The 17754-nt window shown below is 54.4% G+C and overlaps 1 protein-coding gene across 1 annotated transcript; it reads left to right on the top strand.

Annotated features, from left to right (window-relative positions):
• The first annotated feature begins 299 nt into the window (after positions 1-299).
• Positions 300-17275, top strand: SERINC2 (serine incorporator 2). Its single transcript, XM_037827906.1, has 10 exons — positions 300-410; positions 7794-7955; positions 8695-8885; positions 9263-9342; positions 9817-9954; positions 10694-10863; positions 12520-12610; positions 12929-13070; positions 15462-15677; positions 16693-17275. The coding sequence occupies exons 1-10, from the start codon at positions 372-374 to the stop codon at positions 16826-16828; spliced, it is 1365 nt and encodes a 454-aa protein (XP_037683834.1). The 5' UTR covers positions 300-371; the 3' UTR covers positions 16829-17275.
• Positions 17276-17754: the final 479 nt, after the last annotated feature.

Below are 17754 nucleotides of genomic sequence, written 5' to 3'. Positions count from 1 at the left end.
GGAGCACAGGCTCTGCGCAAGTCAGCGGCCACCACCTCTCAGCCTCTGCCCTCAGAGTGACAGTTTCGTGAGGTCACGACCTGGCCTCGCTGGAACCCACGTCTCCCTACTTCCAAACCTTCGCTTTGGACCAGGACACGAGCCCAGGCCAGAGTCAGGTGCGACAGGGCGGCTCGAGTGGCCACCGGGTCCCTCCAGGGGCGCCGCCCGCACACCTGCTCCAGGTGTGCCGGGGGAGGAGCCGAGCGCCGCCGGAAAGCGTCGAGCGGCTTCGGTAGGTGGGGCGGGGCCGGGCCGGGGCCGGGGCGGGGCCAGGCGGCGGCGCCCGGAGTCCGGCGGATCCCGCGCCCCGCGCCCGCCGCGCCGCTGCCATGGGGGCCTGCCTGGGAGCCTGCTCCCTGCTCAGCTGCGTGAGTCCCGACCCCGGTGTGCCCGCCCGCCCGCGCCGCTCGCGCCTTCTTTAGCCGGGCACTTTTTCCTTACCTTCTTCCTCCAGAGAGTTTCTTCCTTTGCGTCCCACCAAACTTGTCTTTCGGGGTCCGCACCCTCCCGCCTCGCTCCTGGGCGCCTTCCCCCACTCGGCACCCCCGAACCCCCTCCCTGCCATTCCCGGGCAGCTGGTGCCGGGGGCTCGGGTTGCCGCGGGGGAGGGGTTGGGGCGTGCCCGGGGGCTCCCAAGAATTGGGGAGACTGAGGCCCGGAGCCCGGGGCCCGGGGTGGGGCTGGGTGAGCGCGGCGGGCCCCACCCCCGCCGGCGTCCCCACCTCGCCCAACTTTGGAGGCCGCGGCGTGCGTCCGTTGGCCCCTGCGCTCTCTTTGTGTGGCCTACCTGGTCTCCTTTCCTTCCTGCCCCTGTGTCCTTCTCTGTCTCCGTCAGTCCGTCCGTCTGTCCGTCCGTTCTGCCCCGGTCCCTCCGGCTGACTGCCCACATGTATTTGGGAGATCATCTGTCCCTGTCTGTTTGTTCCTTCGACTGTCTTTGTCTATCCGTCTGTCATTGTCTGCCCCTCCTGTCATGGGGTCTGTCCATCTATCAGTCCACCCTCTGTGTCTGCGAGTCCTTGTCTCTGCCTCATTGAGTCTGGCCCTTGTTAAGTTCTGGGCATTTCCCCAGAGAGCCCCAGACCGGTCCCATCTGGGCCCCAGAGTGGCGATGGGGGCGGGGCAGGGGACCGGGCCTTTCTCAGCCACCCTCAAGGGCGGTTGATGCCACCTGGGCCATACTCTGGGTTGGGAGACCAGGAGTTGAGGGAAGATTGGAAGGGGGGGCGCCTGATCACCTGGAGTGGGGGTTGGGAGGAGGCCCACCTCTACTTGGGGGCTGCTGCCAGCCTAGGGGAGGGGCTTTAGCCAGACTCTGGCTGGGAGGCCCCTTCTCCTTTCCCTTTTCCCAGCCTCCCAGCCGGGTTTCCTTTCCGTCTTCCCCTCATTAAATCTTTCTGAGGTTCATTCAAACTGCCCATCACCCCCTCCCCCTCTGGCCCCACACAAAGAGGAGCAGAGAGGGAGAGGGGGGCCTGGTGGCTGCTGGGTCTCAGGACTTGCTTTCCTTTGTCCCTGATTTGTGTGTGTGCGTGTTCTGGTGGGGGTGTGGGGGCAGGGAGCTGGGGATCTAGAGATTCGCTTCACATCCGTTTTCTGGGAATGGGGAAGCTGGAGAGTGGGTTCCTGGACAAGTCTCTTGTCCTCTCTGGGCCTCTGTTTCCCCATCTGTGAGAGCTGTGTGTGTGTGTGTGTGTGTGTGTGTGTGTGTGTGTGTGTTCACGTGTGTACATGTATACGGGAAGAGGAATAAAAGCTGGTCCCAGATGAAATCAAAGTTTGGGCTGGGTCCGTGGCCGGGAAGGGCTTGCTTCCTGGTGAGGGAGGGAGGGCCTCCTCTGAGTTGGCCAGCTTTCTATCTGGTTGAGTCTGGCGAGGCCCAGACCCTGGCTGGGCTGGCCCAGGGGTGGGGCGTGGCGAGGGGAGACTTGCCAGTCCCGTGTCCCCATCTGTATGTTGAGGCAGTAATGCCACCTCCCTCATAGTGCTGTCGCGAAGATTCAATGGGACAAGGCACCTGAAGTGCCCAGCACAGTTCCCAGTGCATTGTGAGTGCTCCTAAGCAGGAGCTATTGTTATCATCACCAGGAAAGGTGGGTGGAGAATTCTCTCTGGAGATAGCCAAAGCTAGGCTGAGTCATAGTATCCTACAGTGAGTCCACAGTGCTGAGACCAGAATGCACCAGAGCAGCCGCCCAAACCCTCCTTTTGCAAACGAGGAAACTGTGGCCCAGAGAGGGTAGCTGACATGCCTGGGGCTGCACAGTGAAGGGATGGGGAACTGCACAGTCAGGAGTAGAATCTGACTCCTGGTCCAGGCTTCTGCCCACACCTTCCTCCCTGTCTCCAGATCCTGGTTGCCTGAGAAACAGGGTGGCCCAGGGTAGAATGGAGAGGTAACCTAGTATCTAATATCCCAAAGGAACTGCCCCCTTTTCAGTGTCCTCCCCTAGGAGTTCTGGCCTCTGACATTTACTGAGCACCTACTGTGTGCCAGGTGCTTTGCTGTGCCCCTCACGCCTGCCATCTCATTGATTCTTCCCCCAGCCCCATGACATGGTTATTATCCCCATTTTACAGGTAAGAGTACCAGCAAAAGCCACCGTTTACTGCATCCTTATTGCAAGCCCAGCCCTCCTGTCCCCAGCATTGGCACAGGCCCAGTACTGTAGAAAGCACTTCACATATATGCTTCCATTTAATCCTCACAGTGACCCCATGGAGGCAGTTGATATTAGTCCATGTCACAGATGAGGAAATGGATCAGAGAGGGAAGGTGATTTTCCCGTGGCCACACAGTAGTAAGTGGTGCAGTTGGGCATTACCAGACACAGATAACGTCCTGTTTCCTTGGAGATTTGCCCCACAGGAGTGATGTTCTAATGGGGGTTCCCTAAGCAACTTCAGCGGCAATGTTTTGGGATGCATGGGTTGGTGGGGATGACTTTTTTTTTGTATAGCAGTTGAAGGTTTACAGAAAAATCATGCAGAAAGTCGAGTTCCCATATTATACCCCTCTACACACACACAATTTTCCCTATTATTATCATTTTGCATGAGTGTGGTACATTTGTTACAGTTGATGAACCAGTATTATCATTATATTCCTAACTTAAGTCCACAGTTTATGTTAGGGTTCACTCTTTGTGTTGTATAGTTCTGTGTTTTTTAAAATTTTTATTGTGGTAACATAAACAACATAAATTTCCCATTTTAACCACTTCCCAGTATACAATTCAGTGGTGTTAATTACATTCACAATGTTGTTCTATCATTACCAGCATCTGTTACCAAAACTCTTGTGAGTAAGACTTTCGTCCCCAGTTGTGCCCCATTTGCGTGGGTCCATTGTGCCTCTGGATCTGCCTTTATATTAGGCTGAAAGTGAGTCCTGCCCTGGATGGGGAGATAAGATGAAGCCACAAGGGATGGTTGAGTCGCCAGGGAAGCCAGCACATGGTGAGCTGGGCCATCAGCAAGCATTTAGGGAGGGCCTTCCAGATGACAGGGAGAGTGAGGGGCTCCGGGTCAGAACGACTGGACTCAAATCCTGGCCTGGCCTCTTCTTGGCTGTGTGACCGTGGTCACTCTCGTCTCTGAGCCTCTGTCTCCTTATATGTGAAGTGGCGGTAACAGTGGTACCTGCTTCTTGGAATGTTGCAAGGAGTAAATAGGATGGCACACATTAGCATGAAGCTGGTGTGGCGGCCCCTCCATAAACACACCAGAGTGATAAATTGCTTGAGACCACATGGAGGAAGTGGTGAAGCGGTGGAATGCAGGGCTGTTGGACTGCAGAGCCTGGGTTCTGAGCCGCTGTGCTGTACTGACCTGGGAGCCCGTTTTACAGATGAGGAAACTGAGTCCCACAGAGGGGAGAAGGGATTGCCTGAAGTCTTTTTGCCACTGAGGGGCAGAGCCAGGACTAGAGCCTGCATTCTCTGCACTGGGGAAGTGTGAACTGAATAATGTGGGGTTGACCATCTCTCTTGGTTTTGTCTTGTCCTGGGGTGACTCAGCCAGTTCTGGGGTTGTTCACTTGTCTGCCAGGTGCATCCCATTCTCGCCTGGCCCGGTTTGTTTTAAACAAATGTAAACAACTCTAAACTGTGGTCCAGCCTTCAACTACACCCCCACCCACCCATTGCCCTTTGAGTGGATCAAAGAACACGTGTTCGTGGTCCTAGGGGCAACCAGGAGAGAGTGTGAATGACTCCATGACAGCCCATTCGCACCATGCCAATCTACTCATGGCCCCAGAGCTGCCCAGCAGTGGTACAGCTTGCTTTGGGAGGGAGTGAGCTTCTCGTTTCTGGCAGTGTATGGATAGCAGAAATGGCCAGCTGCCTTCCAGGTGATTCTTCCTTGGAGAAAGACTGGACTGGTTGAATGTCAAGGAACCTTTTACCTTAAGACTCCAAGACCCGGGACTTTTAAGTTCAGTGGTTCCCCATTCTGAGAATTGGGGGTGGTGCTGAGATTCAGCTGCTGTTAGCCTTCTGATGCTTTTCCGAGGCTGCCTTTCCCTGCGGTGCATTTGGGGGGCAGGGCCAGGGGTGAGGTGGGAGTAGTGATTGTAATCTTAGTGCTAGAACAGCTTATGTTGTAAACATTAGTCCATGTTGCTCCGTGACAAATGATGTACATCTTTTCCTCTATTCCATTTCGGGAAGAGAATGGGCTGCTGCTGTCCCCAGCCGTTGGGCATTTAGGTTATTTGCAGTTTCTTGAGTTTCTAAGAGCTCACAAAGCCTAAAGCTTTGTGCCTGCTTTAGTTTTTTTTATTTAAAAATTTAATTTTTTATACTTATAAAATGAACTTTATTGAGGTATAATTTATTTACAATAAAATGCATCCATTTTAAGTGTTACCTGTCCATCTGCCCCATTTGGCACAGAATTCCCTATTATGGGAGCACCATGGTGTGCTAATGGGCATTTAGTTATTTTCAGTTTTCCCCTATTATTTCCCTGTTATAGACAGTACTACAGTGAACTGTGTGCATGTGTGTATGCACGCGTTCTTGCTCCCAGGGCTGGTATTTCTGTAGGAAGAGGTTCCTGTAGGAGCTATCCCGAGAAGTGGAGTGACTGGATCAAAGTGTATGAACCTTTCCAAGCATGCGCCACTCCCCGCCCCCCACCCTCACCCCCACCTCCTTGCTGAAAGCAGAAGTAGCAGGGGGCGGGTGTGAGTTTTCCTCTCCCTAACTGGATCTCTCTGGCTGTCGGCCAGGCCCTTGGAAATCCAGAGGTTTCAGGTATCAGGAACACTTGGATTTTGATCTCTAAGAACCAGAGTGAATTGAAAGGCTCCCTGACTGCAGCTGGGCAGCTTTTCCTGCGCCTCAGATGCCCCCAGTTTAAATGTAACAAGCCAGAGTCAGGGCCTGACCTGGGCCCATGGTGCCTGGTTCTTGGGATCAGCATCTCTTGACCTCCCTTGGTTTTCTCTGGCATTGGAGGGGTTATTTTTGTCACTGGGTGTTTTGAAATTGAATGAGACTGCCATCGATGAGTCAGCAGGCTTGGAAGGGGTGCAGCTCTGCAGACAGAACCTGTGCCTTGGCACAGACAGACCTGAGTTTGAATCCTAGCTCCTCAGCTCACTTTCTGTTTGACTGTGGTCCTCTCACCTCTCTGAATGTTAATGTATATAAAATGCTTACCATAGTGCCCGGGACTGAGTACTGAGTAACCCTTTGTAAGTGGTAGCTATCGCTATAATTTGAAACCCAGCAGTGCTATTAACTTGCTGTGTGACCTCTAACATGTGTCTTAACCTCTCTGGTCTCAGTTTTCTCCTCTATAAAATGGGAAATAATAATCTGCTCTGTCTAATAACCAGAATGCTCTTTATGATTGTACAAAACACTTTTCTGGCATTTGCTTATCTCCTCACTTCCCCATGATGGCTATGGGTAAGAGGCAGGGCTTGGGTGGGGGGCTGCAAGATGAAACCAGAAGTTACTGGGGGGGCGGGTTGTTATGATTTAGATCATGAGGAATAATTTCCTCCCACAAGCATTTCATTTAGCATCTGTGTTGTACTTGAATTTGTGGGTGATGGAGAGATGGGTAAGAAGGAGGCCCTTGGGCATTTCTAGTCTGGGGAGAAGGGAGAGGGAGATGGGAAGGCAGCTACACCTCAAGCCAGAGTGTGCTTCCGTCCTGTGACCAGGCCAGAGGGAAGGCTGTGGGGTCTCAGAGGAACGAGGGGCCCTTTCAGCCTGCTCCTGACTTAAAACTCTCAAGAGGATGCTACTGCTCTTAAGATGAAACCCAGGGCTCTTAAAATGAAACCCAGCAGCATCCTGTGCATGGCTTCCAGGTCCAGTCCAGCCTGTCCGGCCTCTGTTCGCCACCTGCTCCTGAAGCTTTGGCCACAAGGGCTTTCTTGCTATTTCCTCCTCTTGTCTAGCAAGTGCCTTCTTGTGCCTCAGCTCTCAGCTTCAGTGTCACTTCTTCAGGGGGTCTTCCCTGGCCCTCCACACCCCAGTCTAAACGAGGACCTCATTGGTCTCTCATGGCAGCGTGCACTTTTTTTTCTTAATATTATCATGACCTGTGTAATTATTTGTTTAGTGTTTATCTCACCCTTGGAAGCGCCAGGAGGGTGGGGCCTGCGGCTTTTGCTCTCCAGACTCTTAAATACCTGGGTGAGGAGTTGGGGCTCTGTGGGGGACAGTGAGCAGGCTACCAGATGTATTTAGATATGGGTCTGATTCCTCAAAGTCTGGGCTATGGACCTGGCTCCTAGAGAGGTGGCTCTGGGAGTGAATGGCACCCCCAGCCTCTAAATGATTGCAGCCTGTTTAAGGGCTGGTTGGGCAGAGGATCCGGGAACAGGAAAGGGTCTGACCACTGCCTGGGCGGTTATAGCCCCAGAGTGTGGACATGATAGCCGCTCACAGTTCTTCACTGCATCCATTCAACAGATGTTTATTGTGTGCTTGCTGTGTCTTCAGGTCTTAATGTGTCTGATACTTTGCCAAGCACTTTATATTCAGTCAACAGATATTTATTGAGCTCCTACTATGTGCCAGGTACTGTTCCGACTTCTGGGAATACCACAGTGAACAAAACAGAAAAGAGACCATCCCCCCCCATGGAGCTCACATGCTAGAAAGGGGTGACAGACACAAATAAAATATAAAGTGTCATAGCTGACAGTAAGTTCTGTGGAGAGAAGTTAAGCTGGGAAAGAGAAGAGGGAGACTGAGCAAGTTGCAATTGAAAATTCTTATTTCATTCTCACAACTGCCCTGTAGGAAGTAAGTTCCATTATCATTCCCATTTTACAGGAGAGGAAACTGAGGTTCAGAGAGGTTGAGGAAGTTGTCCAAGGTCACACAGCTAATCAGCGCCAGAGCTAGGATTCCGATTTTTTTTTTTTTTTTTTTTAAACCACTCTGCCTCCCTCTAAGTAAGAAAATGTGCGAGGCCAGCTCACTCTCGCTGAAGCCATGGTAACACCAGAAAGGGATCTGGGTTTGCACCTGGCTTCTGCTGCTTACGGTTCTGCACCTCTGTGTGATTCCCCGCCTCTCTAAGGCTTGGTTTCCTCGGCCTTCCTCCCCACTGGGCTTGAGAGTTGAATGGGTTAAGGTCTGGAGAAGGGGCGTACCAGGCACAGTGCAGGTGGATTTGGAGACGTTGACTGGGCAGGTGGCAGGTGCTGCGTCTAGTCTCAGGCAGGGGAGGGAAGAGAAGGCAGAGAGTAGAGGTGCCCGTCCCCGCCCTCCCCGCAGGCCTCCTGCCTCTGCGGCTCGGCCCCCTGCATCCTGTGCAGCTGCTGCCCCTCCAGCCTCAACTCCACCGTGAGCCGCCTCATCTTCACGGTCTTCCTCTTTCTGGGGGTGCTGGTGTCCATCATCATGCTGAGCCCCGGCGTGGAGAGTCAGCTTTACAAGGTAAGCAGCTACAGTGGCAGTGGGGCGGGGCCTCCAGGGAGGGGACTTGGCTGCCCAGGCATCACGGCTAATCAAGAAGGGGTGTGCAGGAGGGTCCGGGTGCACCGATGACTCCAGGTTGCTCCGGAGATGTTTCTTCATGTGGAGAGGAGGGCTTGAACTTCACATGATATTCTTGCTTCTCGTAAACCATGGTCCCCTTGGGAAATCTGATTATTTGTCGTGGCCCCCAGACACTGGGGTGCACAACCCCAGTTGAATGCTCCAGACCGATTTGGGGCTCCTACTCTTGCCTTCATCTCCATGTTTCATAGCCGAGCACAGATCCCCGGGATATTTAGGCCAGTGGCTCTCATGTTTTCGAATGTATAAAGGTATGAATCACCTGGGGAATTTGTTAGAAATGTAGCATCTCAGGCCTCACCTTAGAGACTCTAATTCTGTAAGATAGGGGTAGGGGCCTTCCTCCAAGATCTCAGGTGATTCTGATGTAGGCGGGGGTGGGGGTGGGGGAGAGCACTTTGGGAAATCTTGGATTAGTAAGGACTGAGGTTGTGAGGCTGACAAGAGGGAAATAAACAGATAGTAGTAAAACAAAAGGAGGCCATCAGACGGAGGGAAGGGGGAGGGCGCAGGCTGCCCAACCTGGCCCAGCCCCTGCTTGGACAAGGGGCACCTCAGGGGCCACGGGGGCTCTGTGTGGGGCGGGGCCCTCAGGCTGCTCCGTCTGTCTTCACAGCTGCCCTGGGTGTGTGAGGAGGGGTCCGGGACCCCCGTCGTCCTGCAGGGCCACATCGACTGCGGCTCTCTGCTCGGCCACCGCGCCGTCTACCGCATGTGCTTCGCCACGGCGGCCTTCTTCTTCCTCTTCATGCTGCTCATGATCTGCGTGCGCAGCAGCCGGGACCCCCGGGCTGCAGTCCAGAACGGGTGAGGCAGGGGCCCCGCCTGCCCCCGGACTGTCCCCCAGGGGTTCCTTCCTCCTCGGCCTGCTTCCAGGGAGCCCCAGACCCTACACTCAGACATGGAAGTCACTGCAGCCAGGAATGTATTTCTACCCATTTCTCAGCTGAGGAAATAAGGCTCAGAAAGGGCAGTGACTTGCCTAAGACACACAGCACTTCAGGGACCCAGATGGGACTAGAACCCTGTGCCTGCCCTTCCCTCTGCCCCTCGGGGTGGGGTTTAGGATCCATCAGACAGAAAGTCCCTCTTCACCTCACCCGGGTCTGCTCTTTGGGGGTGGGGTTTGTGGGGCCAGGCTGCCCTCAGTTCTCTTGTCCATTCCTCTCCGTCCTCTGTCGTAGGTTTTGGTTCTTTAAATTCCTGGTCCTTGTGGGCATCACAGTGGGTGCCTTCTACATCCCCGATGGCTCCTTCTCCCACAGTAGGTGGCTTGTGGGGAAGGGAGGGAAGGAGGTGGGGTCTCCAGCCCAGGGAGCACTGGTGGGGGGGGGCTGCCCTTTGCCTGGCACACAGACCCCATGCAGCTGGCTGGGTCCTCACTCCCCTCCCCGAGACAGCACCCTGCTGCTGGCCATGTGGCCTTTGGGAAATTTGAGGGGTGGGGGTGGGCCAGCCTCAGCCCTAACCATCCCCTGCCATACTGTTTGTGTCTCTGAGCATGACTGGGGGCTCCCTGAAGGGCAGGGACTTTGCTTCTCCTTGGTGTTCCCACTGCCAGGCTTGGGACAAACAATTAATGAATCAAAGCGGGTGAGAGAGACCAGGGGAGAGAGTGCCTTCCCCAGGAGGCCTGGGGCCTGGAGGGGTCAAGGCCCTGCTGGCCTCCCCCCTACCCCACCCCCATCCTGAGCTGTGGCCAGACCTCCTCGCCTCACTCCCCTGTCCCTGCACCCAGTCTGGTTCTACTTTGGCGTCGTGGGCTCCTTCCTCTTCATCCTGATCCAGCTGGTGCTGCTCGTCGACTTTGCGCACTCCTGGAACCAGCGGTGGCTGGGCAAGGCCGAGGAGTGCGACTCCCGGGCCTGGTACGCAGGTCAGTGCTGCCTGCCCGGCCTCGTGCGGGGACACAGACCCAGCCCTGGGTGGGGCCACCTGAGCCCCCAGGACCTGAAGCTGCACAGGGGCCTGGACGGCGTGTTCGGACAGGAGTTGGACCACCCAGGGCAGTTGGAGGGGAGAGGGTGTGTCTGTATTTGGAGAGAGGCAGCTGACCTGGGGGCAACTTTAGGGGGCTCAGAGGAGAGCTGAACTGGGAAGGCATTCGAGGGGTCGGCTAGTTCAGTGGTTCCTGCAGCATGGGCCAGACGGGGTGGGAGAGCAGGCCCTTCTGGTGGTACCGAGACCACGTTTCAGATGACACCAAAACACCCCTGGCAGAAGTCCCTGCTCAATTCTCTTTGAGTTCTTCTGAAGAAATAAAAAAGAAATGTTCACTTAAGTGCTGGTTTAGTTCTAACACTGATACTTGCTGATCAATCTCTGCTAGTGAGAGCAAGTCTTCAGCAGACCATTTATTAGGGTCAGTTTTCTTGTTAAAATCAACTGTGTTGTGTTCATTGCATTTATTTTTGTGGTTACTTAATTGATAGCGAGTAAATCCTATAAATGGGGCAAAAATCACAAAGGTGTTGGTGAATGACAGAAGTTTAGGAAACACTGATGTCATTCCTTGGAGGAGGAAACTGAGGCCCGAGAGGGGGAAGGACTGGCCTGCAGGCCCCCTCGAGGAAGACTCCTGCCCCACCCACTCACTGCCTGCCCCTCCTGCCCAGGCCTCTTCTTCTTCACCCTCCTCTTCTACGCACTGTCCATCGCGGCCGTGACGCTGCTGTTCATCTACTACACCCGGCCCGGTGCCTGCCACGAGGGCAAGGTCTTCATCAGTCTCAACCTCACCCTCTGTGTCTGCGTCTCCATCGTTGCCGTCCTGCCCAAGGTCCAGGTAAGCCTGCCTGTCCCCTTGGTGTGCGGGACCACATCTAAGAGCTACAGAACCCTGAGGCAGGAGCAGTCAGTCATGGGGGCTTGGGTTAAGAGGGGGTGTTCCCAAGTCAGCCTCCCTGGTTAGAGTCTTGGCGTGCACACCTTTGTGCTGGGAGCCTTTGCGAAAGTGTCTTAACCTCTCTGTGCCTCTTGTTAAATGTAAAATTGGAATAATAATACCTACTATCTGGAGTTATTTTCAGGATTGAGATCTTATTTGCAAAGCACTTAGAACAGTGCCTGGCATATAGATGTCAATCAGACATTAGCTGTTGCTATCATTTCTGTTGTCATCGTTTTTATGAGAATCAGGAGAAATTAGGGAGAGTTATTGAGTGTCAATTCCTAGACACCTTGAATAGTGGTGCTGGAAGGTACAGTCTCACCGTTCCCAATCAGTGAGCTCCAGACCATCTGGGGCAGTGGGCGGGGGCTCTTAAAGTTATTGTCTGTTGCTCAGAAAGAAAACTTTGTCAGTCCATGGATACTGTACAGTTTGGAATCTCAGCCCATTAGGGGTTTCAGAGATAGCTTAGGGAGTCTTGGGGGTCCTTAGCAGAAAGTTCGGAGGTCTCCCTTCTGGTCAGAGTCTCCATTTCTCAGTGAGAAGATCTGAAGCCCAGAGAGGGTAATGCCTGGCCCAGGTCACGCAGCAATCAGTGTTCATTCAGCACATGCTTCTTGAGCAAATGCTGTGTACCAGGCCCAGTTCTGGATGTTGGGGGTACAGCATGAGGAAAAGGAGGAGGAATAATAATAATAGCTAACGACCTGTGGCATCCATCATGTCGTTTAGTCCTCATAGCATCATCATCCCCACTTTACAGATGTGTAAAGGAGGCTTAGAGGAGTAAAGGCAAGCCTGAGGCCACACAGCTAACAAGGGGTGTAGCTGGGGTTTGAGTCCAGGCAGCCTGGCTCTGGAGCCTGTGCTTCTATCACAGAGTTTAGATTCTTATTTTCAAGTATATGAGTAGTGAGGGGTGGGGATGGGCGAGCAATAGGAGAGTACGACAAATAAGGTAATTTTGGATAATAGCTGCTATGTGGAAAATAAAAGAGGCTGTGGGCTGAAGGGCGAGGGCAGGGGTGGCTGCCACCAGGATTTTCAGGGCCTCTTTGGGTGTCTTCTTTGAGCCGAGGCCTGGGTACCAAAGAGGGGCTGCCCACGTGGAGATATGGGGGAGACATGTCAGTGACGGGACACAGCAAGTGCAAAGGCCCTGGGGTAGGAAAATGTTTGGTAGGCTCCAGGGACAGAGAGCAGGCTGGCTTGGGGGGGATGCGGGCAGCCGGGAGGAGCATGGTAGCAGATCAGTTGGAGACAAAGGCTGGGGCAACTCAGCAAGGGCTTTTACTCAGAGTGCGATGAGAGACTGCCCTTGAATGGTTTCAGCAGGGGAGGAAGTGGAGTAATTTGAGAGGGTGTTGGGAGAAAGAATTAGAACTCCACCTTTGGGTGGGGGAGCTGTATGGTGGGTGGCCTGGTTGGTGTGTTTCTCTAGGGTGGGTGGCAGTTTCCAGGGTCCCCTGGTTGGGAGTGAGTGGGCTGGGTGGGGGGTGGGGGTGGCCCTGGGTCTGGCGGGGGTCTTACCTGTAAACCTGCCCTTTCCAGGAAGCCCAGCCCAACTCGGGTCTACTGCAGGCCTCAGTGGTCACGCTCTACACCATGTTTGTCACCTGGTCATCCCTGTCCAATGTTCCAGGTGAGTAGCGGGCCTGGGCTCCAAGAGACCTGACTTTGATCCTGGGCCATCAGCAGCCCTCTGGGGAGGTGCCTGGAGGTCTTCACAGGTGTCAGAGACACCCCAGCTCCAGCCCATTCTGAGATTCAGCCCTTTAGGGAAGTGGGACCCTATCTGTTCCTGGAGATGTTTGTCATTTTGTCTGGTAAGCACAGTCTGTTGCTGGATTGGTTCGTCGGCTGTGTGTCTGTCTGTCCATCCAGTTGGGTTGGCTCTCTGCCCATCCACAGGGCAGACCTGGCCTGCATGGGCCAAGGGTGACTGTGCTCCCATCCCCAGACCAGGACTGCAACCCCCACCTGCTGACCCACCTGGGCAATGAGACAGTCCTGGCAGGCCCTGAGGGCTACGTGACCCAGTGGTGGGATGCGCCGAGCATCGTGGGGCTTGTCATCTTCATCCTGTGCACCCTTTTCATCAGGTATGGCAGACAGAGACTGGGCTCTCGGGAGGGATGATGACTGGGGGCCCAGAGCTGGGATTGAGGGGAGGGCGTTGGTGCCTGATTGCCAAGCTGGAAGATGTCCTTGGCAAGCAGCATGTCCGGCTCCTACACTGCGCTGGTGGGGAAACTGAGTCCAGCAGAGGGGGTGGGGCTGGAAGTCAGTCCCCTTCCTGCCTCCTGACCCAGGGTCCTTTCCTACACACCAGGCCACTGTTGGTGGCCTCCTCCCCCTCCCCCCCTCCCCCACCTCCCCCGCCGCCGCCCCCCCTCCTCCCCCCCCCCACCAGGTCAGAGCTGGGTACATGCAGCTGTGGGGGCAGGGTGAGAACCCAAACCTGGGCCAGCCGTTCCTAGACTGGACCAGCAGTTCCAGTCTGTCACTTATTGCTGTGTGGCCTCGGGGCATAACCTCTGTGGGATTCAGTTTCTTCCTCAGTAAAAGGAAGAGCAGAACCTCCACTGCCCGGCATGGTTGTGACCCCACAACCTCACCCAAGAGGTGGCAGGCTTGCAGTTAAGATCACACAGCACCTTATTTTTAAAGGGACATCAGTTGGATGCTAGAGCCAGGCTGCCTAGGCTTGAACCTGGCACTGCCACTTACTAGCAGTGTGATCTTGGACAAGTCACAGATCCTCTATGCCTCAGTTTCCATATCTGACAAATGGGGATAAAAATAGCCCTTATCTCATTGTATTGTTGGAGGTTGTAGATGAGTTACTATGTATAAAGCACTTAGAAAGGAATGTGGCAAGCAGTAGGCACTATGTAAGTGTTTGCTATCATTTCAAGTCACCATGAACATTTGTACAGCTGGGTGGATGTAAGTGGCTGTTCTGTTAGAGTCGCTGATCATAATATTCAGCATAATTGTTGTTTACACAGAATATGGCAAACCTGTAGATTGCCTCCCCAGGGCCCAGCATTTCCCCAAGCCCCACTTTCTCAGTCTCCCCTTTATTCTCCGTAGGGAATTTGGGTCCTGCTCCTCCACTCTCCCCCACTCAGCCATCCCGGTGCTGCCCGTTTCCCTAAGAGCAGCCCTCCTACCTCCAGACACCTGGGCTAGAACATTCTGAGACTGTTTCACATTTTATTTTGTTTTATTGTGTCCTTTTTCAAAACTTTGTCTCCAAGTCAAGTCTATGCAGTTCACAAACTTCTCTCTTCTTTGTCATCTCATTTGATGCCTTTTTCAACTAGGAAAGACTCATTTTAGCTCCGTGTTACAGATGAGGACACTGAGACTCAAGGAGGAGCAGCCACGGGTCCAAGGCCACGAGCACACAGAGGCCGTGGGCTTTGGCACACTTTTCCTGAACCCCTGGTCCTCTGTCCCTCCCCATCCCTGACCCAGCATGAGAGCTGAGATAGCTGTAATTCTCAGTGCTTCCGTATTCATATCTGCCTGGCCCGTGGCCCTGGGCAGCACTTCTGTCTGTCCTTAGCACGGTTCTTCAAACACAGGAAGCCAAGAAGCACAAGCGGCTCCCTGACAGCGGGGCCCACTGTTGGCTCTTCCCCCGGCTCTAGACCACCTGGGGCCGGAGCTGGGCTCCCAGGCAGTGGATGTCGGCAAAACACTGGGTGGCTGCCCGAGGGGATGGTTCTGCCCATTTGGCAGAGGGGTCAGCTGAAGCTCAGCAAGGGGTGATTTCCCAACTTGTTGGTGTGGGGCTGGAATCCAGGTCTCCTTCCCTTTTCCTTTTTTTTTTTTTTTTTTTAATATCAGTTGAATATTCAAAATTGTACATGTCTCAGATTATTAAATACTTTTAAAAACATCAAGACCTCATTATAGAAAAGCAATGCCATTAAATCATTATTATCGTTATCATTTTTAGTATAAACATGAAGGAAAGGGTGGTAACTGGTAATAGATCAAAGAGGAGAACAAAATAGCAAAATGGCATTATTAGTTAGCATAATAATTTGATGTGCTATGGTGCTTGGCAGTAGTAGATGCTCAGTGTGTTTATTGAATGAGCAAATGACTATGATAATAACAGTGGTGGTTTATTTGGTTTATATTCTATGCCAGGCACAGTGCCCAGGGCTTTAGTCCATTATTCCATTTTCTAGTCCATTTAGTCCTCCTAGCAACCCTATAAAGGAGGTTCCATTATCCCTGATTTTACAAATGAGGAATCAGGGCTCAGAGAGGTTAAGTGTCTTGCCCAAGATCACACAGGGAGTGGGAATAGAGTTGGAAGTCTAGGTTACCCGGTTACCCGGGTTACCTAACTACTGGTCACTGACTACTGAGGCTCACTAGGTCCCTACCGCTGGCCTCCTGGCCACCTCCAGCAGCGGCGGCCCTGATCGCCTGCCCCCACCCTCACTGCTCTGCCCCCTCCACCCCCACAGCCTGCGCTCCTCGGACCACCGGCAGGTGAACAACCTGATGCAGACGGAGGAGCGCCTGCCCACCCTGGAGGCCGCACAGCAGCAGCAGGTGGCAGCCTGCGAGGGCCGAGCTTTCGACAATGAGCAGGACGGTGTCACCTACAGCTACTCCTTCTTCCACTTCTGCCTGGTGCTGGCCTCCCTGCACATCATGATGACACTCACCAACTGGTACAGGTGCGTGCAGCTGGGCTGGGCATGGATGGAGCCCAGAGGGCCTGGGGTGTGCCACACATCTTCTCCTTCTCCTCTGGCCCATTGCTGGGTTTTTCCTGATGCCTGAGCAAGGCTTGGGGTTGGGGACATCTGTCCAGGACCCTCCATAGAGACTATGCCACCTGTGCCCGGTCTCCCTGCTGATGCCTTATCTGCTCAGCTCCAGTCCCCTTCACTAAGTACCTGAAAGGTGGAGCTCACAGGAAGTGGGGTGTGGCCTGCACAAGGCAGAGCTTATAGGACCAGAGAGGGTGATTTGGATCATAGGGTCAGATTTGTGTTTCTTGGTTGGACTGTTAGGATTAGCATGTGGAGGTTAGGATCAAAGTCACAGTGTCAGGGATAGAAGTCATGAGATCAAGGGTTGGGATTGAGGTCATAGGGAGTCATGAATTTGGCCACCTGGTTAGAATTGTGGTTAGGAGGCCATAAAGCCAGGATTGGAGTGGCAAAGTCAAGGAGAAGATGAGGGTAACAAGGTCAGGGACCAGGCCTGGCGTCTCAGGATCAAGGGTCAGAATTGAGCTCAGCATATCAGAACTGTGGTTATAAGTCAAGGGTCAGCACTGGGGACCAGAATCAAGGTCAGAGTCAAGGTTAGAGGTCAGGACTAAGTTCAGAAGCTCCAAAGTCTCAAGATCAGGGACCAGAAATGAGGTCACAGAACTGAGATCACCAGGTTATGGGCCAGGAGTTAGGTCACAGGGTCAGAAACAAGGACTGAGGTCATAAGGTCATGGGCTGGGACTGGAGTGAAAGTTGAAATTGAGATCAGGGTCAGATCTGCGGTACAAAGTCAAAGGCTGTGTCTGGGGTCACAAGGCCAAGTGTCAAGACTGAGGGTCAAAAATATCAGAGGCAGGGACTGGGGTTACAGGGTTAAAAGCCAGAATTGAAGTCCGGGGTCCCAGCTTAGGTCATAGGCCAAGGTCACAAGATTGGGGACTGGGTTCATGGGGACGCTGGTGTGTTCTAGACCTGGCGAGGCCCGGAAGATGATCAGCACGTGGACAGCCGTGTGGGTGAAGATCTGTGCCAGCTGGGCAGGGCTGCTCCTCTACCTCTGGACCCTCATAGCCCCCCTCCTCCTGCCCAACCGCGACTTCAGCTGAGATGGCCCCTGAGCCTGCTCACCTGCACCTCGGGGCTCAGTGACTGCCAGGCGGCCCCGACGCCCCTCGGCCAGGCCGACCCTGCCCCTGCCCCCTCCTCGCGGGCTTGGCCCTGAGCTGGGCCCCTCTGTTCTTAGTGCCTTCGGGATTGAAGAGGATCAGGCTCACGCCTGAGCTCGCCTTCCACAGCCTCACACCCACGGAGCCTCTGCCTTCTCCTTGCCCTGTTGGGATAAAAGGGCCCCTTGTCCTTGTGCTCAGGCTCCCCAGGAGAGGCGGTTAAAGAGAGGCCCCTCCACCCAGAGCGTGCAGAGCATTTGCCATGATGGGGTGCCCAGCACTGAGGCATGGGCATTCCCACCCTCGCCCAGGGCACCCGCCCCCTTCCTGGACCGTGCCTTACCGAGTCTCCAAGACTTTACTCAATAAACAAGCCAGTGCGTGTGCCTTCCTGTGCTCTGTGCTCCACTCGCCCTGGGGCTGGGGGTGGGAGGAGGGGGATCCATCCCATGTGGGGCCAGGCTGGTGTGGTCTGGGATGGGGTAAGGAGGCTAATTCACTGGGGCCAGACCCCAAGAGTCCTCGAGGGCCAGGCAGAGATGGAGACTCTGTTCTCTGGGTCATGGGAAGCGGGCCGGGGGTGGGGGGGGTGGGGGGTGGCACAGAGGAGAAAGGGCAGATCAGGGCTTTGGAGAGGTCCCTCAGGGGGGCAAGGAAAGGGGAGCCTAGAGGCAGTGGGACCAGCAGGAGGCTGGAGCAGCGTCCACGGAGGGGTGGAGAGGCCAGAGCCAGGGTGGAGAGGAGGGGGTCCTGCTGGGAGCTCACGCCCCTGCCCCCTTCCTCCTGCGATAGTTGTCGGTACCTGCTCTGGGCCAGGTGCCCCAGGGAATACAAAGGAGAGTCCTGCTGAGCCCAGGCCTCGGGGT

Source organism: Choloepus didactylus, chromosome 2 (assembly GCF_015220235.1).
Source record: "Choloepus didactylus isolate mChoDid1 chromosome 2, mChoDid1.pri, whole genome shotgun sequence".
In the NCBI taxonomy this organism is placed as follows: Eukaryota; Metazoa; Chordata; class Mammalia; order Pilosa; family Megalonychidae; genus Choloepus; species Choloepus didactylus.
This window is presented reverse-complemented; position numbering and strand designations above follow the sequence as displayed.